Raw genomic sequence first — 25,257 nt, forward strand, 5'->3', positions numbered from 1 at the left:
AAAGTGGGTACAGAGGGAATATAACTCAACATAATAAAAACTACTTATGACAAACCCACAACCAACATAATATTCAACAATGAAAAGCTGAAAGCGTTCCTGCTAAAATACAGAATAAGACAAGGATGTCCACTCTCACCAATTTTACTCAACATAGTATTGGAAGTCCCAGACACAGAAATCAGACTAGAAAAAGAAATACAAAGTATTCAGATTGGAAGGAAAGAGGTAAAACTGTCATTATATGCAGATGACATGATACTCTATATAGAAAACCCTAAAGACTCCATAGAAAAACTATTAAAACTGATAAGTGAATTCAGCAAGGTAGCAGGTTACAAGATTTATATTTCTTTTCTGTCATATTTCTTTACACTAACAATGAAATATCAAAAAATGAAAGTAGAAAACCAAGCCCTTTTAAATTCACACCACAAAAACAAAACAAAACTTAGGAATAAACTTGACCAAGGAGGTAAAATACTTACATGCTGAGAACTATAAACCATTGATAAAGAAAACTGAAGATGATTTAAAGAAACAAAAAGCTATCCCATGCTCTGAGACTGAAGAACTAATATTGTCAAAAAGACCACACTATCTGGAGTAATTTATGGCTTTAATGTGATCTCTATCAAATTACCCATGATAACTTTGAAAGAACTAGAACAAATAATCCTAAAATTTACATGGACGCACAGAAGACTCAGATTGCCAAAGCAATCCTGAGGAAAAGGACAAAGCTGGAGGAATAACCCACCCAGATGTCAGACAATATAAAAAGGTACAGAATCAAGTAATCAAAATAGCATAGCACTGGCACAAAAAGAGACTTACAGATCACTGAAACAGAACAGAGAGCCCAGAAATAAACCCACGATCAAATAAACACCTATAATCAATTAATCTTCAACAAGGGAGGCAAGAACATATATGGACACAGGATGGTTTCTTTAGGAACCGGTGTTCAGAAAGCTGGACGGCCACATGTAGATCAATGAGTTAGAACACTACCTCACACCCTACACAAAAATAAACTTATATTTAAAGACAAATATAAGACATGACACCATAAAACTCCGCATTCTCTGACATAAATTGTAGTTTTCCTAGGTAAGTCTCCTAAGGCAAAAGAAATAAAAGGAAAAATAAACAATGGGCTCTAATGAAACTTATAAACTTTTGCATAGCAAATGAAATCATAAACAAAATGAGAAGATAATCTACAGACAGGGAGAAAATATTTGCAAATAATGCCACTAACAAGGGATTTTCAAAATATACCAAGAGCTCATACAGCTCAATTAAAAAAAAAAAAAACCCTCAATCAAAAAATAAGCAGGGAGAACTAAAAAGACATTTCTCCAAAGAAGACATCCAGATGGTCAAAAGGCACATGAAAAGATGCTCAACATGGCTAATTATTAGAGAAATATAAATCAAAACTACAATAAGGTATCACCTCATACCAGTCAGAATGGTCATCATCAAAAAGTCTACAAATAATAAACGCTGGAGACAGTGTGGAGAAAAGGGAACCCCCCTCCACTGCTGATGAAATGTAAATTGGTGCAGCCACTATGAGACTTCACTGTGTAGGTTCCTTAAAAAGTTAAGACTAGAATTACCATATGATCCAGAAATCCCACTCCTGGGCATATATCCAGAGAAAACACTAATTTGAAAAGATTCATGAACTCCAAGGTTCATTGCAGAACTATTTACAACAGCCAAAACATGGAAGCAACCTAAGTGTCCATCCACAGACTAATGGATAAAGATGTAATACACACACACACACACAGAAATATTACTCAGCCACAAAAAAAGAATGAAATAATGTAGCAACATGGATGGACCCAGAGAGTATTATTCTTTTTTTTTTTTTTTGGTCTTTTGTCTTGTTGTTGTTGTTGTTGTTGTTATTGTTGCTATTTCTTGGGCCGCTCCCGCGGCATATGGAGGTTCCCAGGCTAGGGGTTGAATCGGAGCTGTAGCCACTGGCCTACGCCAGAGCCACAGCAAAGCGGGATCCGAGCCGCGTCTGCAACCTACACCACAGCTCACGGCAACGCCGGATCGTTAACCCACTGAGCAAGGGCAGGGACCGAACCCGCAACCTCATGGTTCCTAGTCGGATTCGTTGACCACTGTGCCACAACGGGAACTCCAATTCTAAGTGAAGTAAATCAAAGACAAATATGGAAGTATCACATATATGAAGTCTAAAAAATGATACAAATTAACTTATTTACAAATAGAAACAGACATACAGACATAGAAAACAAATTTATGGTTACCAAAGGGTAAAGGCAAGGGAGGGGGAGGGAGACATTAGGAGTTTAAGGACTGGCAGATACAGATTACTATACATAAAATAAATAAACAAGGTCCTACTGTATAGCACAGGGAACTAAATTCAGTATTTTGCAATAACCTATAATGGAAAAGAATCTGAATACATATGTAACTGAATCACTTTGGTGTACAACACTGTAAGTCAAATATACTTCAATTAAAAACAAAACAACACATGGAAACAACCCAAATGTCCATCAACAGATGATTGGATTAGGAAGATGTGGTATATATACACAATGGAATACTACTCAGCCATAAAAAGAATGACATAACGCCATTTGCAGCAACATGGATGGAACTAGAGAATCTCATACTGAGTGAAATGAGTCAGAAAGACAAAGACAAATACCATATGACATCACTTATAACTGGAATCTAATATCCAGCGCAAATGAACATCTCCACAGAAAAGAAAATCATGGACTTGGAAAATAGACTTGTGGCTGCCTGATGGGAGAGGGAGGGAGTGGGAGGGATCGGGAGCTTGGGTTATCAGACACAACTTAGAATAGATTTACAAGGAGATCCCGCTGAGTAGCAGTGAGAACTATGTCTAGATACTCATGTTGCAACATGTAAGGATAACTTGATCCCTTTGCTGTACAGTGGGGGGGGGGGGGAACAAAACCAAACAACAAAATCAATGTCCCTTCTGTCTCACTTATTTTTCCTAAAGTATTTTTCCCAAAGTATCTATCAACATCTGATGGGCGCTCTCTCTCTCCACACACACACACAGATACACACACATATTATTTGCTATTATGCTGCTGTCTCTATCCACTAGGATTAAATGACAAGAGAGCAGTAACTTTTTTTCCTTCCATCTCTCTACCTCCTAGAAAAGTAACTGGCACACTGTAAACATGTACTGAATATTTGTTATTAGAAGAGAAAAATGAATTAATGAATCATTACATTCAGTCTGAGTCATTTTAGAAAAGATTCTAAATGTGAATACATAAATGTGTCTGTATATGTCCACGCATGGAAACATGGGATGGCAGTGCCCTTGCGGGCTGTGATGTTAAACACTGTATATGCCTGTAGACGGTCAGAATTTTTTATTAATAAGTATATAGTTGTATATCACTTATTTTAAAAGCTAAATAGATAAATAAATGTTGCTTAACATTTTTAGTTTATTCAGAGCTTAAAGTAACTTCTTAAAGTTTCTGTAAAAAAAATAAATAAAAAACTTGTCAAGCCTGCAGCACGTGGAAGTTCCCAGGCCATGGATCCAACGTGCACCACAGCAGCCGTTGCAGGACCTGAGCTGTCACAAGGACTTTATTAAAGTTTATTTGTGTGTGTGACATACATCTGTGTTATTATTTAATAATGCTTTGTAACAATAAAAATGAAATTTAGGTTGATAGGTACCTTACAGTTTTTCACAAAATATTGGGCTTTTAAAGTTCAATTATACATCATTTACCAAGCCTTTTGTTTTTAAAGTTTAGTCTCTGTTCCATGTTATTCATTTCAAGGACTGACTGAGACTGCCTAAGCTTCCTTAACCTTGATCTTGATCGTGTGAACTGACAAGGATATGTCATTTAATATACACCCTCTGTCTCAAAAGACTTTATAAATGTTATATAACTGTGCCTTGATTGCTAATGGATTGAACAGTTTTTGGAGCTTTCTAAGAGGCTCATCCCAAGTTGTAATCCTCAGTGTGGCTCAAGCATAATTTTCTGTTTCTTTCTTAGACTGACTAATTTTCGTTGACACTCTTCAGCATTAATGATGAATATAATAAAGAATAAATTCAAAGCAGTACAATCAAAAGAGGAATAGCCAGATTTAATATGGGTATAAAATGATTTAATATGGGTATAAAAGTTTGCTAACTTAAAAATACAAAATTTATGTGTGGCTCTCAATAATGATACGAGTTATAAAGGAGGTACAAAGAAAGGTCCTAGAGTTTAAGAAAGTTTTTAAAAAATCGCAGCAGAATAATAGTATGTTCACATTAATTCACTCATCCCATAATATAAAGTGAGGCCCTTCTGGGTCCCTGGCCTTCATCAGAAGGTATCTCCAGTTTAAGCCACTGAGATATATACTCCATTGCATGGTCTTCGGTGTCACAGAAGACTGTGAAGAGGACAGCTGGTTAGTCAATGATGAAAGAGTAACTGATAATTTCTCATTTGTTTCTCTCTAGATAATGCCAGGTTTCGCCCTATTTGCATCATCCTTTTTTCTGCCTCTCATCTCCACTCACAGCTCCATCATATAATCAGTGTATTAATACTTTACTTATCCGTTGATTAAAAGTGCAGCTGGAAATGTAATCTCAAAGGAATATGTCCATTACAGTATACACAGAAAAGAAACACCCAGTTAAAAATGTATATAGTGCTTTAATGGTCATATCTACATTCAAACACTGTTTCTTAATGAATCAGTCTAGATACCACTGTCTTGGTATTTTTATGCATGACTAGAAGAATGGCAAAGTTCAAGAACTGACTGTAGGAGCTCCCTTCTTGGCTCAGCGGTTAATGAACCTGACTAGGATCCATGAGGATGTGGGTTCAATCCCTGGTCTTGCTCAGTGGGTTAAGGATCTGGCGTTGCATGAGCTGTGGTGTAGGTCGCAGATGCAGCTTGGTCCTGCATTGCTGTGGCCGGCAGCTGCAGCTCTGATTCGACTCCTAGCCTGGGAACCTCCATATGCCACAGGCGTGGCCCTAAAAAGCAAAAAAAAAAAAAGAATTGACTGTAAACACTGCACTGGCCTGGCAAACACTGTGACAGCAGCTTCTCACTGTGCATGACAGGCTTCCTCTGCTGCTCTTGACACACCACCTATATTTAAGATTTGACTTGGGTCTTTTTTTCCCTTTAAGGCCACACCTGCAGCATATGGAAATTCCTGGGTGAGGGTTGAGTCAGAGGTGCAGCTGCAGGACTGCACCATAGCCACAGCCACACCGAATCGGAGCAGCACCTGTGACCCATGTTGCGGCTGGAGGCAATGCCAGATCCTTAACCCACTGAGCAAGGCCAGGGATCGAACTTGCTTCCTCACCAAGTGTTCATGTCAGGTTCTTAACTCCCTGAGCCACAGTGGGAGCTCCTCAGCGTGGGTCTTGATAGAGGAGGTTTACACGAGACACATGGAACATGTGAAACACTGTCAACGAGACCATCTTTACACTTACATTACCAGTCATGCTGTAACTTCATTCCTAGGGAAATTTTGCTCATTGTGCCAGACTAATGATGACAGAAATTTAGACAATTTGCTTATAACTTACCATGTGAAAAAAGAAATGTGAGAACATGATATTTATAGCACAATATTTTTCAACACAATTTTCCGTACAGTTTGCAAACTGAAGTCTATATATAAAACTAGTAAAATGTAAACTAGTTTTTTAAACACTGCTTTATATTAGTTTGCTTGAAACGTTGATTTCTTATTTTTTTTTTGTAACATGTACTATTTCTCTTTACTACTTCTTTTAAGTGGACATGCTACTTTTCTGTTTTCATTTAACTGCATTCTTGACTTTTTTATTTACCACAAGCACAGGGATAATTTGTTTTTTTTTCCTGAATAAATACAATCTGTATGAGCTTCTAAAACCACTTCCTATAAGTCATGCGACCTAACAAGGTGCAAATTAAAGAAAGAGGGAAAATGCATTAAAACTCCACATCTAACTATCTGCAGGCAGCAAGATGCCCCACGGCAAAAGCAAAATCGGTGTCAATACTGTAGAAAATGTACAACCGACTGGAGATCAGACACAGCTGTCCGTGTGAGGTAATCGTGCGTGTTCTGCCAAGTATGTCCAGAAATCTCTACAGTCACCCCACATTAACTGGCAATGATTTTCCTGAGGCGTGAGCCCAGCTCAACAGTGAGAAGTAATGTGATACAACAAAGGCTTTATAAACAGTTGAATCGACAAGGCTGACAGCAGAGTTTACTTATCTGCTCTAAGATTACAAGAGCAATACCTTCTCCAGGCAGAGATAATGCCTCATAATTACTGGTGGTAACTTTGTGAGTTTCTGAACAAGTTAATAAGGATAGTTAAGAAAATGAAAATTTAATATGCATTCAACTGGGAATTATTGAGAGATAATTTTACTTCCTAACATTTAACTTATTTCCGATAAACTTTGGGAATAATTATGATCATTATTATATGGACACAGATTTAAATGTAAAATTGCACATTATCAGTCAAATGCAGAATCATAGCAGGAAAGCAATGTATCTGTTTATGCAAGCTCAATATAACTAAGAAGAAAAGATACTAAAACTGTAAATCTAAATGGATAAATATAGTGAGGTTCAGTTTAAATAAAAGATACATTTTGGAAAGCTACATTCAAGTTACAAAATCATATCGTTAGTCATAACAGACGTTCGAGGTGATCTAATTTAACGCCTCTCTTTTTACTAACTTACAAATGATCCACAAAAGCAAACTGATTTATCCATGTAGTAACCAGCACGGGTGGTTCTACATTTGATCATAAATTCCTGCGGCATGTGCTCAAATTTCCCAGTAAGACCCTCTGATAACAGATGCCACCTCATCTGACTGAACTTTGCCTTTCGAATACCCATGTGAGCAGCGAGCTGCCTCATTTGAGGTGAATGCTTCTATTGCATTCGTTTCCCAGCCTTGGGGCCATGATTGCTGGCCCTCACTGTCCACAGTCATGGTCCCAGAGAATCCCATGGGTTGAAAATCCTAGGTCCTGACGTCTTATGCTGTTGCGCACGTGACTTCGCGTTTCCAAAACGGACTTACCACACGAGGCCCTTGCGGACTGACTCCTGCCTTTCTTTTCTGCCTTACATCACACTTCTCTACTTCTTACAAATCAGATCACCACCAGAGTATTCATCCATCTCCGGGAGTGGCCTGCCACGCCTTAAGTTAACCCCCCTGTTCCTTATCCTTGGAATGCTCCCTCCATAATTCTGTCTACCTAAATCCTTCCCCACAAAGCTCAGCTCAAGTTACTATATTTGGAAAGCCTTTCCTGGTCTCCTAACAGGAAATGACTTTTACCTTCTAGCTGGAATATTTCTTTTACCACTTAGGATCCTCTTCTTCTTTACCTCTAAGAAATCACTTATAAATCATAATTTATAAGTCATATATATGTTATTCTTTTGTTTTGCTATTATTGTTGGCTTGTGGTAGATTTACAGTTGCATAAATGCAGTTATAGTCTCAAGGTAAAAGTTTCACACAAAGGAGAAGCATTCAGAGCAAGAGCGTAGATTCACTTGCACTAGACGGGATACCGCAAAAGATCTCAAAGCACAGTCCTGTAATAAGACAGGAGTCTTCCTCGTCATAGTTCGGAGAGCGGCAGGCAGTATGAAGTGTTACCCAGAGACCCACGTGGGTCAGGCTGCCTGCCAACCTTAAAGAGGTAGCTACCAGCTTTGGCATCCAGTCATTACTATTCCGTAGCCAGCGGAAGGGTGAAAACAAAGGGCGGGGTGGGGTGGGGGGGCAAGCAGCTTACTTTCAAATAAATTGACAATTAACTAACATACTCTACTGGCTTAAATTTTGTCACATGGGAGAGGTACTCTTGCTGAGTGGCAGGATGATGTTTGATCTACTAAAACTAAGAGGAGTTAGATTACTGAAAGAAAGAAGAGGACAATGGATATGATTGTATCCTGTTACATGTACATACTGTTAAATTACCCACACTCTTCATCACTCTTCCCCTGCTAGTGCCCTATTAATGCATTAATATTACACACATGCGTGTACACCACACATACAGTGGCAGAGAATGCTAAACGCCTCCCCCATATCCAGTACTCTTTGTTATTTCTAGAATCTTGATTTCATTTGGAGCTGCAATGTGCCCATCTAAAAGGTTGTATTTCCCAGCCTTCTAGAGATGGCCTATGAAGGAGAGAAAGTTGTTAGGTAGAATTTCCAGGAAAGTTCTTTAAAGGATGCTGTCTCAGATCTTAAAAGTTCTACCATCTTCGTATTTCCTGACATTTGGACTAAAATGGCTAGAGCAGCAGCAGCCATACGTAACCATAAGTGAAAGGTCAATAAAACTGCAGAGATTTGGCCCCCACACCCCTGAACTATATGAACCGATGTCAGCTAATACCTTACAGATTTTCTGGAAAATAAGGGGAAAGTAAATCCCATGTGATTATGCTACAGACAATTCCATTTCCATGCATTTAGATGTCTGTATTTATAAAACATTTCCAAAATATGATTATTCATACATGAAGGAATTTCAAATTGTTAAAACATGTTTAAAACCTGAACTGAAGCTTGGTTCTTCCTTAGTTTTTCCCATCATGTAAGCTGTACTATTACCTCCCTAGTGGCCCCAATCAGAAACCTGCTAACAGTCCTTGACAACTCCTTCTCCTTTATCTCCCACTCCTCTAAAAAATCTTAAATGCTTCAATCTACTCTATTTCCACTACCGCTGCTCTAACTTTAGTCCTTAACCTTGCGGTCTCAACTTCGGAAAAGCATGTCATAGGATTCACTCCCTCCTCTGTGTGTGCCTAAGAATAAGTTTTATCATTTGAACCCCACTCCTTGCAGGGCTTTGAAACCAAAGCTCAAGCGTGTCATTGTACGTACTCTGAGTGGCTCCAGCATCTCCATCATTTCCATGAACTCCCACCTTCTTCTGTATACTGACCTGACAAATACTATGTATCCTTCCAGTATTTCAATACTTTTAAGAAAAAAAAAATGAATTGTATTCAGTATTTTTACTTGAAAGGGGTAGTGGGGAGATGGATACCTAGCCAGACAGATTTTGTGACTGGGCTTTTGCGTTTTGTTTTTGTTTTCAAGTTTTGAAAAATTTGAAAATCAAATTCAGTAGATTTTATCAATAGAAATTCCAGAGAGTTCCTGTTGTGGCTCAGTGATAATGAATCCAACTAGTATCCATGAGGACGCGGGTTCGATCCCTGGCCTCACTCAGTGGGTTAAGGATCCAGGGCTGCATGAGCTGTGGTGTAGGGTGCAGACGCAGCTTGGATCCACGTTCTGTGGCTGTGACACAGGCCAGCAACTATACCTCTAATTCAAACCCTAGCCTGGGAACTTCCAAATGCCATGGGTGCAGCCCTTAAAAAAGAAAAAAGGAAATTCCAAGGGCCTGAATTTGGGAAGAATTCCCCCCGACAAAGATTGGGATTTGCTTCTGCATGGAACTGGCTGAAGACTGCTTTGTCTCATTCAAGGTCATGGTTTAGTATAAACTCTTCAGGTCCAGCTCCTCCACCCTGTGCAGAAAGGGCCCAGTGTTAATCTCTGGATCCCAATGTGACCGGAATCTGCCTCAAACAACACTGTCTACTGCCTTACAGCTCACAATTACCTGCTCTAGTTTCAACTCTTCTTCCTCTCTCTTCTCCCTCTCTCCTTTCAAATTTTTGGTTTTGATTTTTCTTGATCTATGGGCATTCCCCTTACTTTTGTAGACTCAGCAATGCTTAAAAAAACACATGTTCTGGAGTTCCTGTTATGGCTCAGAGGGTTAAGAACCACAGTGTTGTCTGTGAGGGGTGGGTTCGATCCCTGATCTCACTCAGTGGGTTAAGGATGTGGCACTGCCATAAGCTCTGGCATAGACTGCAATGCAGCTTGGATCTGGTATTGCCATGACTGTGGCAAAGGCCGCAGCTGCAGTTTTGATTCGTCTACTGGCCCAGGAACTTCCATATGATGTGGGTGTGACTATAAAAAAAGAAGTTCTAATTTAGGTAGGATTTAGCTGATTATAGCAGAAGAGTTCCTCAGAAAAATCACACATGGCTAGAAAGAGAAGTCAAACACATGCTCTTTTGAAAAAAAGAAGCCACACTTTATTCCTCTACAGCTTCCAACTTCTAGCATTAAGAGCTCAAAGCAAATAAACAGGTGTATTTAATAAAGTACCTATTATATGAGATGGAAAACATTATTAAATTTTTACTGAAAAGATAGCAATTGTATGCACTGCTGCAATGATGAGATTAATTCACTATTTATTAGACTAAAAAATTAGTTATACCTTTCTGTAAATAAAATATACTGTTTTTTTTTTTTTTTCTGATATTAACTAGCCGATACTGTCTTAGGAGTTTTTAACCACATACTGAATAACCAAAAGATTCCAAAATAAAAGATATGCTTACTTTTAAACATTAAAATTATGTTTTACATTTTCAAACAATATGTTCAACATATTTTCTTCAAGATAAGGTACCTTTATAATTAAAGCCATGAACTAATTGTTAACTGTCTAAGACAGTAAAGATGACTCTACAAGAATCTAGCCTCCATCCTTAAAATTCCTACTGGTGACATAAACTGAGAAACACTTCACAGTAGAATAGGTATTACAGGCCCTTGACAAATTTCTATTTGAGGCAGAAACGGCAGACCAGATTATGAGATGCCACTAAAAGATCTCCTTTGGTTAAAAAAAAAAGGAAACTGTGGGCTCAAGGGAGGATCACCTGACGCCCCGCGCCACACTGAGGCCAGGGGTGAGCACGAAGGTAGGCCATCCACAGGCTTTCGGGGTTACACCGCTTATATTTAACTCCTCAGATGTGCACTATTTGGAGGGTGCCATATGAGTCGACTCCCTGGCACAGGGCGGAAAGAGGCGGAGAGAGACCAAGCCCAAAGCCGTGCCTTCTAAGGGTTGCTCCTAGAAGGGGCTCCTACCAAGGCCAGGGAAGAAGCTCTATGAAACCACTGATGGGATTCTCTAGGGTCCCAGCTTATCTACTCTTCCTGCACGCCTAGGCCTCAGATGTGACCACATAAACTTACAGGAAAAGTGAGTTACTTTTCACTCCTCGGCCAGGCCTGAACGACTCAGATATAGCACCAACATCAACTTCTGACAGAATACTCAGCAGGCAGATATGTTAGGGTGAACAAACACAAACAGATGACCAGGTCCAGAGGCGGAGAAAATAGTGACATTTCTGTCTTGTGTTCAGTTTTAAGAGAAAAAAACAATTTCCTAGAAACCTCCCTAATATGCTCATCCTGCCTCATTGGTTAGAACTGGGTCTCATATCCATTCCTAAATAAATGGAATTACTGTAACTAATTTAGATTGAAGGTCATATTGTTCTTTTTTTTTTTTTTTTTTTTTGTCTTTTAGTCTTTGAGGGCCGCACTCAGGGCACATGGAGGGTCCCAGGCTAGGGGTCCAATCAGAGCTGTAGTGCTGGCCTCCGCCACAGCCACCGCAACGTGAGATCCGAGCCGTGTCCGCGACCTACACCGCAGCCCATGGCAACGCCAGATCCCCAACGCACTGGGCGTGGCCAGGGATCGAACCTGTATCCTCACGGATGCTAGTCAGATTCATCTCTGCTGAGCCACAATGGAAACTCCGAAATTCACAGAAGGGCTTGAACAAAACCACAGTTCAGTTAGAAAGGAAGAAGAGGGATGAGGATCTGGGCAGCACCCAGTCGTGTTCCCTCGGCAGGTTTCTACCTCCACAGGAAAAACAACCACAAGAACCAAAAGTAGGTCTCTCTTTAGGGAAGACAGTATCAGTATTGTAGATTAATTATGATAATAATCCTCAGTACTGAGACAAAACACTGAAACAAGCCAACCCTGGGAAAATATATATTTACTCTATAAAGCGCTGCCATAAAACTGTTTCTGGTATTTCATGTTCTCCTAGGAATGACTGGCTCATAATGTATACATATTTAAAAGCAGTTTGTAAAACATGTGGTAGAACGTGGGTATCCATCGTTGCCCAGAGAGTTTTAGCTGTTTTTCTAAAACTGACACTGATGGCAGACCACCTCTACGGTCCACCACAGCGTCCTGGGCAAACACGCTCACGTGAAACACATATTGTTTACACGGGACATATCACCGTGAAAGTTGCAGTGTACATACCGGATTTTTCTACTGTACAATGCGGACTATTAATAACTCGAATTTACATCCCAGAGGCAACACTGCCCCACTTTAAAAACAGCTGTGCCAACAATCTGAGGTTTTGGCAGGTGTGTAAGATATGAAGGGAGAGACACATGACATCCTTGATCATTCAGAGATATAACCCATGGAACCTAGTGCTACATATACGACAGGAAATACCCTAACCTTATGCGAGCAAACCCCGTGCCCACAGGTTAGTTACTTGAACATGCTGATCACACTGGAGAGTGGTGGATTTCTATTTTAGTAAGGAATACAACGACTATACAGTGTATGCTATATATGAAAACCAGGACTGAGTCTGTATTCCATCTTTCCCAATAGGCGCTGCTAAACAGTCAAGAACTGTCTGCTGTCATCTGCCTCCCCCACCCTCTCTCTCACCACCCCCACCCTGGCTCATCAGCAAAGTTAAGCTATCAAAATTCTAGGGATGCTTATAATATTATCTTGGACATTCCTTCTTGTTCTAGAGTTCTTCCCCTTGATTTTGTCTTGTTTCTAAACCTCAATTTTTTTGTGTATTTATGATCCAGTTTCCCGACCTGTTTGGTTTCCCCAGATTTTCACTCTGAGCTCTGTGCTTCAAGGACTTTTGGGGGAATTCATTACTCTGCACGCCAGACTTCGATATACCCTTCTGGACCCTTCGGGTTCAGCCTTTGGTTTGGATCTACAAACCGGCGCATGAGCAGAGTCCACCTACATCTCTGCATGGGAGAGGTTAAAATGACTACAAATAATCCTGAATACATTTCTAACAGAACATCTTCTAAAATTCCGTATGTCTTCCTAGGAACCAGAGTAAACACTTGTTTTCAATGATGCTGTTTATCCGAATTGCCTATAGCACGTCTCAGAAATATTTATATTCAAGCAGCATTCTTAGAGACTCTAGTGAGAAGGTCAGAAGCAGGCCTCAGACATCTAGTTACTGACAGTGTCATATTTGATCCAGCTGGTCAGCCAGACTTGAGAAAGGCTGTTATAACAATTGCAGGAGATGGTTCGTATCTCAGCTCTTTTACTACAGGCAAGATAAGGCAAGAAAAATGAGATGAGGGTGTGGAAAGAGAGAAAGGAGTAAGTGACCTTTGCCATCTGGTTTTTGAGATGAGAAGTGTGCCAGTCCAAGCTAACAATCGCAATGGCAACCTCAACCAAGGATGCTTTTATTATTCCTATCACTTATTTTCTACATTTCCCCCTATTTTTTGGCCTCCCAACTCTTTCCATAACCTCCAAAGCATCTGACGGTACTCGGTGCTAACATCTCTACCTATTTCATCATACCACTCGTTTCTGTTTCTTCCTGCTTATTCTCTGCTTTCCTAACAAGCAAGACTCCCCGACCTCTGTTCTTTTCGGGTATTTATGAGGAACTCAAGTAACACTAAGATATTGGCATCTGCCACTTAAGCCTAGTATTGTTTACCTGATAATCCCTGATAACCTTAACTGATCCTCAATCATTAAGATATTTTGACAGCAAGACCTTTCCAGAATTAACTTTGCTTATAAGGAGAGAAAATGAGAGTTTATAGCTGCTAGTCACTTTTGTAACAAATCTTTCCAGCACTTTCTCTTGACTAAGTCCTGGGGCCAAAAACATCCTATAAAGGCAGGGAAAAAAGGCAACTGACACACACCATGTATTCAACACACATTGCACAAACATTGAGCTTCATGAACCATGCTTGAACAATGGGCTTAGTTCTAAAGAAAAAAGAGTGAATAAAAACTAGTGAAGACACAAAAGTGAATAAGAATCTGAAGGTATAAAAGTGAATATAAAAATACTCATAAACTTAAATACTCATCAATCTATGCAATCTTTCCACGGCAGAAGCAAAGAGGAAGAGGCTGAAGATGTGGAGGCACTCATCTGCTTCTTCCCTCAGATTCTGCAGAGGCCTCTCTGTCGCACATGCCTCATTCAAAGACATTCTCATTTCAGTTGGAACACATGGTCAATAAAAACTTGTAAAGAGTTTAATGAAACCATCTGTTACAAAAGGTACCTACAGACTGATAGAAAATGGATCTGCAAGGTGAAAATGGTCACTCTCTTAATTTTTTTTCCTACCCTTGCAAGCATCTTCTGCCAACTCCTCACGGAAACTGAAGAACATCCATGAAGACACCACTGGATGAAAAATGTACCAAGGTCATTTCCTGGTTGCCATAAAATAAGGACAGCCACTTACATATGAATTTCCTTTCACATTCAACAAAAGCCAGAGAATACATAAAATGATTCATAAGCCACAGGTATAATACAAGTTTTGATTTAAACGTAGTTGGAAAATAAACATCCAAACCAGCAGAATCAGCTCTGGGGATGACTCCGGAGGGAGTCAGTGTGCACGATGTGTGTGACAGAGAGTAGAGTGCACTGCCAAAAGAGAGGATCCCATGCCTGATGCGACACCCAGAGATGAGGTCTAGGACCTGATAACACAGCGCAATGGCTGCAAGGGTCCAGCAGGGCCAGAGATGGCCGTCTGGAGAAGGCACCGCTTCAAGAGAAGGAAGAGACCCTCTGGGGGCGGAAGGCATTTGAGGGGCAAGATGATAGAGTGAGAGAAGGAAACAGGCAGCTGAAATCAAAGATCTTAGACTGTAAGAGAGGACCTTTGAACTGGAAGACACACCAAATCACTACCTATTCCAATGGAGCCAATTATTAAAAAAAAAAAAAAAATCCACTTATTGTATCTACAAAACAAGCTCTTGAACTAAGAACAAAAACTTCCCTACGCAGAATTTTATGCTATTGCTCATCCAGGAAAACACTGTTAAACTATGATTTTAAAAGCTGTTAAACTATGATTACATTCAAGTTTTTTATTCCCCATTTTAGGAAAGATGCACAAAAAGGCTATAAAATAATATAAACACCTTAGAATAATTTTTTAGGTTCACTTTTTCCCATAAATTTTTACCTATAAAATTTTGTACTCAGAGGAAAGTTGGAAATAATGGCACGACAACCATATATTCTCCATTTAAATTAACCTATTGTTACCTTTTTGCCAGTTTGCTTTCTTTCTCTCACTCTGTGTATCTCTACATACTCACAATTTTACTTCTGCATACCTTATCTAAGAGTTTTTAAAATAAAAAAATTCAAATGCAATTAACTCTTTTTCCACAAAAGCTTTTGTCAGTTTTGAGGGTGACCTCTGTTTTATACCCAGCCAAATTTCAGTTTACAATCATAATTTTTTATCTCCCGGATGTGACTAAATAATTTAAATTTCACATCCATCTGGGTTTTAAAACTGAGAAAAAGAGCAAACAATACTATCCATGTTCATACACCTTCCACGGCATGGGACACAGGATGTTGATACAGACTTTATAAAACGAATGGAAAAAAGAACCAAAAGACTAAATAACATCTAATCTGAGCCAGTGGTTTTGAACTGTGTCTAACAGAGATACAGCATATGAAATGGATCAAAGAGAGGACTTTCCGGGCTGCTCTGGATGAAGGGTTGCAGGGGCTGAAGTCCCGGCAATGTCCTCTGTACTCTGCTCCTTGGGAACCTTCTCCGTCCAGGAAGCACCGTTTGAATACTATTATTTTAATCCAATGCAGAATTTCCTGGCTTTTTAAAATCATAGCATTTTTGACCCTTTATAATACATTAAGAAACTGCTGTGGGGGAGAAATACCAAAATTCCTTACAAAATGGAGAAGGCTTTGGAAATGAACGCAAACTGTGCCAACTTTTAATGAAAAAATAATTAAGCTTTATTATCGTAGTAAATGCAGACCTTACAAATATTTTTAAACAGAATTTCTCTAAAACATATACCAGGAGTTCCTGTCATGGCTCAGTGGAACGAATCTGCCTAGCATCCATGAGTACACAGGTTTGATCCTTGACCTTGCTAAGTGGGTCAGGGATCCAGCGTTGCAGTGAGCTATGGTGCAGGTCGCAGATGCAGCTCGGATCTGGCATTGCTGTGGCTGTGGTGTAGACCTGTGGCTACAGCTCCAATTGGACCCCTAGCCTGGGAACCTCCATATGCTGTGGGTGCGGCCCTAAAAAGCAAAATAAATAAATATATAAATAAAACATACACCACACAAAATTTTTACATACTTGCATTTTCAGCATTCAGTAAGACCATATTATAATCAAAAAGCTATAATAAAATACAAGTGATAGTGCATCAAATTTCATTTCTAAAATTACAAGAATATCTGATATTATCTCAAACGTTAATTCAAAATGACAATAATATCAACAACAAAAACACAGGAGAGCTATAAAGCAGCCATTATGTCCAAATAAATCAAATTATGAGACAGAAAGAACTTTGTACCTTTATGTGGGTTTTCAAACTCTTCAGATAAAAGGTGGTAGCAACAACCCACACTGCAAACTCCCTTGATTTCAGACTTGGAAGCAAATATTCGAAGAGTATTTGGAGCAAGATCACCACAAGTATGTAGACCTACCATCAAACAATCCTGAAAAAAATACATTTTGGAAATTAAGAGGAGAGTTAGAAAACATTTCGGGTGAAGATTTAAAATGTTCATTTGAATACGTAGAGCTTTTTAAAATGGTGAAATTCTACCGAGAAAATATTCTATCTTTTATTGGCATAACAAATAATTATTTCCTTTACAGGCAAAATGTCTGTGATCCTCTATCAAAACTGACATACTTTTAAGTTGATTTTCTAGTGTTTTTGGTTACATATCCACTTGAATTCTCTCTGGTCTCTTTTACAACTAATGTTTGTTTAAAAAATTGGACCAATCAAATGTAGCATGCACTACTAGGACAGACCTGTGATTTGAGAACATTAATACCTACTAGTTAATTTAAAAAATTCATTTCTTCACAAATTACCCATCAAAACTTAAAAAAAATTGTCATAAAAAACAAGTTTTGCTAAGTTAGCATTTCTACTCCAATACCGAAAAGTTTACTTTATTCATTCATTCAATTAAACATGACAATAGTAAACTCAACGTAAAAAGGTTTGCACTAAATCTTGTAACGTGAATTTTATGTAAAATGTCTATGTTTCCCTACTTATCCAAAGCCTAATTTAAGTGCATACACCTACGGGACGGTACACACACGCACACATCCACAGAGTCTTGATCAATGTACCATTGAACCCTTTACTTTCTAATTTCCTCATCTGTAAAATGAGGCTAGTAATGCTATCTCACGTCAGTGGGTTGCTACAAGACTCTAATAAGTTAATACTGGTAAATGACTTACTACCATCTCTGACACAGAATAGTTTAGTAAATGTTTTTATTCCTATCATCACAAACTATCATCATCATGTTATAAATTCAAAATAACAGACATCAAGTATATTTTTATAACTATCTTCAGAGCAAATACAATTGTTTCATTCATTTTGCCAAAAATGTTACTCAAGCTCAAATAATCTAAACATAGGTAGGGCTGAGGTGTAACCTTCCTAAGGAAAAAACCAGTATCTGTAAGTTGCTTTGACCTGATAGACCACTCACTTGCTTCAATTACCATTCTCTTCAAAACACAACTTCTGGAGCATGGTGCAACAACTATTTTGCTCTTCTCAATGATTAGATGGTTTGGATAGGTTTTATTTAAATGTTAGAAATAAAAAAGAACTCAGAGAGGAAGGGCTTATTGCTAATTAAGGGTAGATAACAGAGATATAAATCTCTTTCTTTAAGCTTAGCTTAGTTCTCCCTAAAGATAACACAAAAAACATTTTATCTCATTCTTCATTGTACTCCTTATACAAATTTAGTTCATAATATCAGCAGGTGACAAACAAAAACACACAATCAACATATTATCTTAACAGTAAACTATTTAAGTATGTTTGTATTATAGGGGAAGGGATGGGGGCATCGTTAATTCCGGCTATTAGGTTGTTAATTCACTCAGGACCCAGGAAGCAATCTTCTGGCATGTCTTTTATTAATCAAATTCCTCCAAGTTTGCTTACAGTTTTGATCATATATTTTCCAGAAGACTATGAAAAACATAAATATATGATAACAGGCATTAAAAATGTATATATTTTGAAGTCAGGTTAAAGTAACTGGAATTACCTTAACAGAAGATTAAGGCATAACGTAATTACTGATTTCATATATAGGAAAAACAATTAATGAGGATTAACCAATTTCTCATAATTAGTAAAATCCAAAAATATTTGGGAAAAACAAAAATTCCCCATTCTAAATGAGAAAATAACAAGTGCTGCTTAGCTACCAAACAAGGATTTAAATTTATAAAGAATTCTGGTATCTTTTTTATGCATTATTTAGGGAAGAATTTTCAAAAATTTAGTAAGAGCAGAATATTCTAACTTCAAAGGCTGCCTTGTATTTTTAAAACAATGAGTTAGGCCAAATGATTTCTAGAAATTCCTCTACAATATTATTTAACATACAATGTTGCATTTGTTTAAGATACATTGTTTTTGTATTACATAATTTGACATGCCTGTAGTTCAAAAAAAGTTCAAAATTTTTATTCTTTTAATATTTTTGGCTGTGCCCATGGCATGTAAAAGTTCCCAGTCCAGAGATCGAACCTGTGCCAAAGCAGCAACCTCAGTTACTACAGATAACAGATCTTGAACCCGCAGCACCACAAGAGAAGTCCAAGTTCAAAATTTTTAGAACACTCAGAAGCTACTCTTGCTGAAGAAGACTGCATATTCGGTTACCAGGCCTAATAGTACATATAATATTTCCCTATATACGTCAAACTTAAATAAAATGTAAGAGGTTTCTGGGACTGGAATTTTAATAATCCATAAATTGCGTGAGAATTTAGCTGACTAGCTTTTTTATTACTACTTCCGTCTGATTTAGACTTAAAAATTAGTAGAGGGCACTCCATTCTGGAAAACCGTAACTGTTAGATTATCAGACTCTGTACTTTTGTCAGATTTTGATAGCTATGGAAATCACAAAAGCCTGAATATAATTTTATTTTCTAGGTCCTTTTGGTAAGTATAACCAAATAAGATATACAAGTGAAGGAAGCTATTGTTAAAAACTCAATTCTGTCTTAGAGCCTTTATATAAATCAAATTAAGGAATTTAAAAATGAAATCACCTCCAGATCTTTAATAATATCATGTAGTTCTGAATCAGCAGTGATAAAAGATGTTAAAGGTGAATATACATTTGATTCATTTGACTTTGATGTCACTTTTCTTCTCTCTTTATTTGTTTCCAACATTTTCCTCTTGGGTGTTTGGGACGAAGTAGATTCTATGGCATTAATAGGTAAAAGGTCTCTAACAGAAAAGGCATTCTCAAAATACAAATTTTCTTCTCGATGTGAATGTACATGTAGGTTTTCCATTTGTTTTCTGATGTTGGAAATTACAGAGCCTGAAAAATCTGGCAAAAAATCTGAGGTTGACATTTTTTCTTGATTTGCAGTACTGCTGTTACCCACTCCCTCGGCATATGCGTTACATTCAATTTCATCCTGCAGCTTCCTTTCTTTTGCCGTTTGCAATGCCAGGGCACTGACATCTAATTTTGACCGTCTATGATAGACTCTCCAATGTTTCTTCAGTTTCCTGTTTCTCTCCTCAGCTCCATGAGTATTGGTATTTGAGGAATCGATTCCATAAACTTTTAAGCCATACTTCAAAGACAAAAAGGAGCTTAGGTAGCCTTTTCCAGAGCCTAGGTCAATTATCTAAAGAAAAACAGAATGCATTAAAAGGATTTTAGCCAGTAATAGAAAGCATTCTCAATATTTTTTTTAAAACCCAGTAATATATGGTTGTATAGTTTATATAACCTGCTATGCTTTTTTATTTTGTGATTACTATTAAAAACCAATAACTCTTATTGTTGATAGTCAACAGTTTAAGAGAAGTTCTACGCAGTGCAATTACAAACCAAGGAAAAGACGTAACAGACATAAATACTGGAAATGAAACATCTTTCTTCACAGATGACATGACTGCATCTGTAGAAAATTCTGAGGAATATATAAGAAAAGTTAACAGAACTAGTAAACGAATTTAGCAATGTTTAGAGATACAAGATCAACAGAAATTAATAACAAACTATCAGAACACACACAATATAACAGCAATTACAAATAAAAATTATAAGTAATTGAATTAAAAAACATAAAAACAGAAACCTAGGAATAAAGTTAACAAAGGTTATACAAGACATATACCCTGAAAACTATAAAACATTGCATAGGAAAAATTTAAAAGAGCTAAATAAAGATATACTATGTTCATAAAACAGCAGATTCAACACTAAGATGGCAGTTCTTCCAAATTAACGTATACATTCAATGTAATTCCCAATCAAAATTTTTAAAGAAATTGACAAGAAGAGAATACAATTTATAAGAGAAGGAAAAATACCTTCAATTACCAAAACAATTTTGTTTTTTTAATTTTTATTTACATTTTTGCTTTTCAGGGCCATACCCATGGCATATGGAGGTTCCTAGGCTGGGGGTTGAATCAGAGCTGCAGCCACCAGCCTATGCCACAGCCACAGCAATGTGGGATCCGAGCTGCATCTGCAACCTACACCATAGCTCATGGCAACACCAGATCCTTAACCACTAAGTGAGGCCAGGGACCGAAGCTGAGTCCTCATGGATACTACTCAGATTTGTTTCTGCTGAGCCACAACGGGAACTCCCCAAAACGATTCTGAAAAGAAAAAGTCTGAGAATTTTCACTGATTTAGGAATCAGTATAAAACTATAGTAATCGAAAGAGATATAAAAATCAATGGAAGAAACAGAGTTCAGAAATAGACCCATACTTATGTGGTCAACTAATTTTTGACAAAACAGTAAGGTAATGCAAAGGAGATAGTCTTTTCAACAAAACTGCAACTCCAGCAGTTCAGAGCTAAGACTCCAATAGATGATGTCTCCTAAGTAAGTGTCTAGCTTACAAGTAACCCCTATGCCCCCTTTTTAGTGTTAATCTCTAGGCTAGATATTATGAGAAGCACAGAATTATCATCTAACTAAAGATGCCACACCCGTATGCATGGATATAAGTGCTCTGTTGCAGAAACTCTATGAATCAACGTCCTCATATTGAATCACCAGAGAAAGCAAAGCTCTCCATTCCTTTCCTTCTACAAAACACACTCCCTAATGCCAATTAAAGGCTCCCTGCTGGCAACCAATGAGCTGTTTGTAAGCACCAGCATATGTGTTCCCACCAATACAGATGTTTTCTTACCAGGAAGTAATGGAGTTTGTTCCCTAATCTGTTTGTAACTATTCCCCTTGTGAATCAGAAAAATTCTGGTTGCAAGTAACACAACATCGAGTTTTGAACAGTGAAGAAAATTCATCTGCTTAAGAAATCTGGCATAGAGTGGCTGAATCATTCAGAGGCTTACCTTTGGGGCAACTTAATTGTAATCCCTCTGGTTGCAAGAAACTCTAAGATTTATGCCCTCATGATACCATATCTAAAAACCTTTCAATAATGGGCAAATTTTCCTAGAAAATCTATCAGCCAATTTGTAGCTTCTTGACCCAAATTGATTTTTATTCCTCCCCAAAGGGGCCTTTTAGTAACATACACAGTATTTGCAACAGAATGAAAAAACTCTGCAATTAAAGGTTACATAAATCAGGAGTTCCCCTAGTAGCTCAGTAGAAACAAATATGACTAGCATCCGTAAGGACACAGGTTGGATCCCCGGCCTTGCTCAGTGGGTTAAGGATCCAGCATTGCTGTAAGCTGTGGTAAAGGTCGGAGATGCGGCTTGGATCCTGCATTGCTGCGGCTGTGGTGCAGGCCAACAGCTAGAGCTCCAATTCGACCCCTGGCCTGGGAACCTCCATATGCTGTGGCTGCGGCCCTAAAAATGACAAAACAAAAAAACAAAGAAAAACAAACAAACAAAAAAACGAAGGTTACATAAATCATACACATTTCTGCTCTCAAACTATCTGATCGAATAGCGAAATCTCTAACATTTTCATCTCCTACCCCTGCCAACATTCTTTCCCTTCAGCGGACTATTTTACGGGTTTGAAGATAGAGGAGTCTCCAGCGGGAGGTATCTTCCTCATCTCCTAATTCGGCTTTGGAGACTTTCTCACAGAAACACTGTTACACAGAGTGGTTACATTTCTTAACAGCAGGAGTAGGTACTACACCTCAGACAGAAGGGTTACTTTTTGTTGACTGACCTGGAGATTTAACTAACATTCTAGGCTAATGACTTCCAAACTGATAACTCCACTATGGAATTCTACCATGAATTTCACACGCACACATCCAACAGTGTACCTAACATTTCCACCTGAATGTCTTCAAAGCGTCTCAAATTGAACATGTTCAAAACTAAGCTCTGGATATTCTCTATAAAACTCACGTCCTGGTGAGGAACAGGACTCCTCTCTCTCTCCCACAGCCTCCATCTGAACTGTGAGCAAATCCACAGTCTTACCAAGGGTGTTCATACTAACTGCACCCTAAGTCTCCCCAATTATCTCACTGCTCCCACTTTCACCTCTGAGTCTGCTCTCAAGCAAGCAAAACAACAGCTTATCATGCCACCCCTCTTAATAAACTCTCATCACTTCCCTAACCTTATCTCCTACTACTAACCTCTGGTACTAAGTTTTTTGCCTCAACTCTGGAAGCTCATGCTCAGGTACGAGATAATTTCTAAGAAGAACCAGACCGAATGTCTACAAAGAATACAGTGAAGAGTGCAAAGATAATGGAAATATTTGTTTCATAACACTCAGCAGAGGAGAGTGATCCAGCGGCTCTGAAGGCTTCGCTTCTCATTCAGGACATAAGCCCAAATCGCTACGATGGCCTCGAAGACTCTATGACTTCATGACCTGCTTCTATCACCTACATCTCAGCTCCCACTACTCTGCCCTTGCTCTCTCCACTGGAGTTAATCTGGCTTCTTGGGTGTTTTAAGAATACGCCAAGTAGATTCCCAACTTTAGGGCCAACGAAAATGTTCTTCCCTCTATCTAACAAGTTTTTCATCCAGATATTCTAATGGATTACTCTCAAGTCTGGAAGGAGGTCTTAACTCAAACGCTATCTTTACAGCGAGGTCTTAACTTACACCTCCTTTCCCAATAAGCTTTAATCTCTCATCTCTAAATCAGCTACTTCCTTGTTGTTTATTTTTTCTCTTTAAAGTATATTGACGTACATAATAAAATATACCTTTGATGATCTTATTATCTATCTTTCCTCATTAGGATAGAAACGCCATAAGGGCAAAGCAGTGTTTTGTTCACTCCTGTAGCTTCAGCATCTATAATGATACCTCATACATGGTAAGAGCTAAAGAAATATTGGATAAATGCATGCAAGTATGAATGAATGAGCATATTTTAGACATAAAAATCAAGAGGGTGTTCCCGTCGTAGCTCAGTGGGTAATGAACCCAACTAAGATCCATGAGGATGTTGATTTGATCCCTGGCCTCACTCAGTGTGTTGAGGATCCGGCATTGCCGGGAGCTGTGGTGCAGCTCACAGACGCGGCTCTGATCTTGCCTTGCTGTGGCACGGCGGCTGTAGCTCTTATTCGACCCCTAGCCTGGGAACTTCCATATGCCACAAGTGTGGCCCTAAAAAGCAAAAAAAAAAAAAATTAAGTAAGAAGGTAATGGGAATGAGAAGGGCAAAGGTTTTTGGTACATAAGGAGCAGCATGGTTGAAACAAAAATGAATTTTTTTTCTTCTCTTGTTCTCTATGGTCACTAGCAAAGTTAAGGTTTCAGTATGAGTTTCCAACTATCCCCATGGAATCTACATCTATTAAATCTGCATTTAAAAAGAAAAATAGGACATACATAAGAAATTTTAAATTTAGCTACTGAGAATCGGATATTGCTATCAAGAAATTTCAAGAAAGACCCTATAAGCCTTTAATTCAGGGTATTTCATTCATTGGGAGCAATCTTCATTACTATGAAAAAAGTTCCTTTAGAACAGGTCTAACATGATTATCTTATGCTATTTCAAAATTTTTTTCTCTGCCCTTTAGAAATAAATCTTCTTGATTAATTTAGTTGTTTATTGTGTAATATTTCATATAAATAAAAAATAATATATGCAGTCAAAATATAAACTTAGGAGGCATGACAATAAACGGCCCTTAAAGATTTAAGTATAGGTGACTTATTTGGAAGGTTAAGAAAACAGTGACAGGGTAAAAACAAAGAGAAAAAAGAGAAGGAAGGCAGTCCAATAAAAGGTGTCTTCTTAAGCAAAACACTACTTTAAGACAATCTGGGTTTAACTGAACAGAAAATTGAGAGCCAGTGTAGAACACATACCTCAGAACCATCCTACTTGGAGAGTTTGGAAATTGATGTTATTTGTTTATGAACTTGTATTAGCCATTGATGCAAGGAGGAATTAGTCTTCAGACCTAGTATGAAGGCTTCACTTTAACAGCCAGAGAAAACCCACAGAACTTAACAGGAAGAAAGAAGGCTGGCACACCACGAGATGGTAGAGCCCAAGGTACTTGCGTAAGGCATCCAGTAGCACTGCTACATCCAGGAACCCAGCAGCCATCCTAAGAACTAGAATATTAGTATTTCCACTGCATATAACTGCCTATCGCATCCCCCTGCTTCACCTTCCAAAGGTAGCAGCTATTCTCAAATTATTGTTTATGATTCCCCTGCTTCTTCTCTTTTTTTTTTTTTTTTTTTTTTTTTTGTCTTTTTGCTATTTCTTGGGCCGCTCCTGTGGCATATGGAGGTTCCCAGGCTAGGGGTCCAATCGGAGCTGTAGCCACTGGCCCACGCCAGAGCCACAGCAACGCAGGATCCGAGCCGCGTCTGCGATCCACACCACAGCTCATGGCAATGCCAGATCCTTAACCCACTGAGCAAGGGCAGGGATCGAACCCGCAACCTCATGGT

The 25,257-nt window shown here is 38.4% G+C and overlaps 1 protein-coding gene across 6 annotated transcripts in view; it reads right to left on the reverse strand.

The window, feature by feature from the left end:
* METTL25 (methyltransferase like 25) overlaps nt 1–25,257 on the reverse strand; it is a 141,951-nt gene that overhangs the window by 91,621 nt on the left and 25,073 nt on the right. For all 6 annotated transcript variants that reach the window (XR_002344285.1, XR_002344284.1, XR_002344286.1 and 3 more), the window contains exons 4-5: nt 19,439–20,035; nt 16,671–16,818 (exon numbers count right to left, since the gene is read on the reverse strand). Coding sequence is in view for 3 of the 6 variants with exons in the window: in XM_021092803.1 (XP_020948462.1) it covers nt 16,671–16,818; nt 19,439–20,035 (745 nt within the window). In the remaining 3 variants the exon portion in view is untranslated. The remainder of the gene's footprint in view (nt 1–16,670; nt 16,819–19,438; nt 20,036–25,257) is intronic.

The sequence above is a fragment of the Sus scrofa genome, chromosome 5 (genome assembly GCF_000003025.6).
Source record: "Sus scrofa isolate TJ Tabasco breed Duroc chromosome 5, Sscrofa11.1, whole genome shotgun sequence".
NCBI lineage: Eukaryota > Metazoa > Chordata > Mammalia > Artiodactyla > Suidae > Sus > Sus scrofa.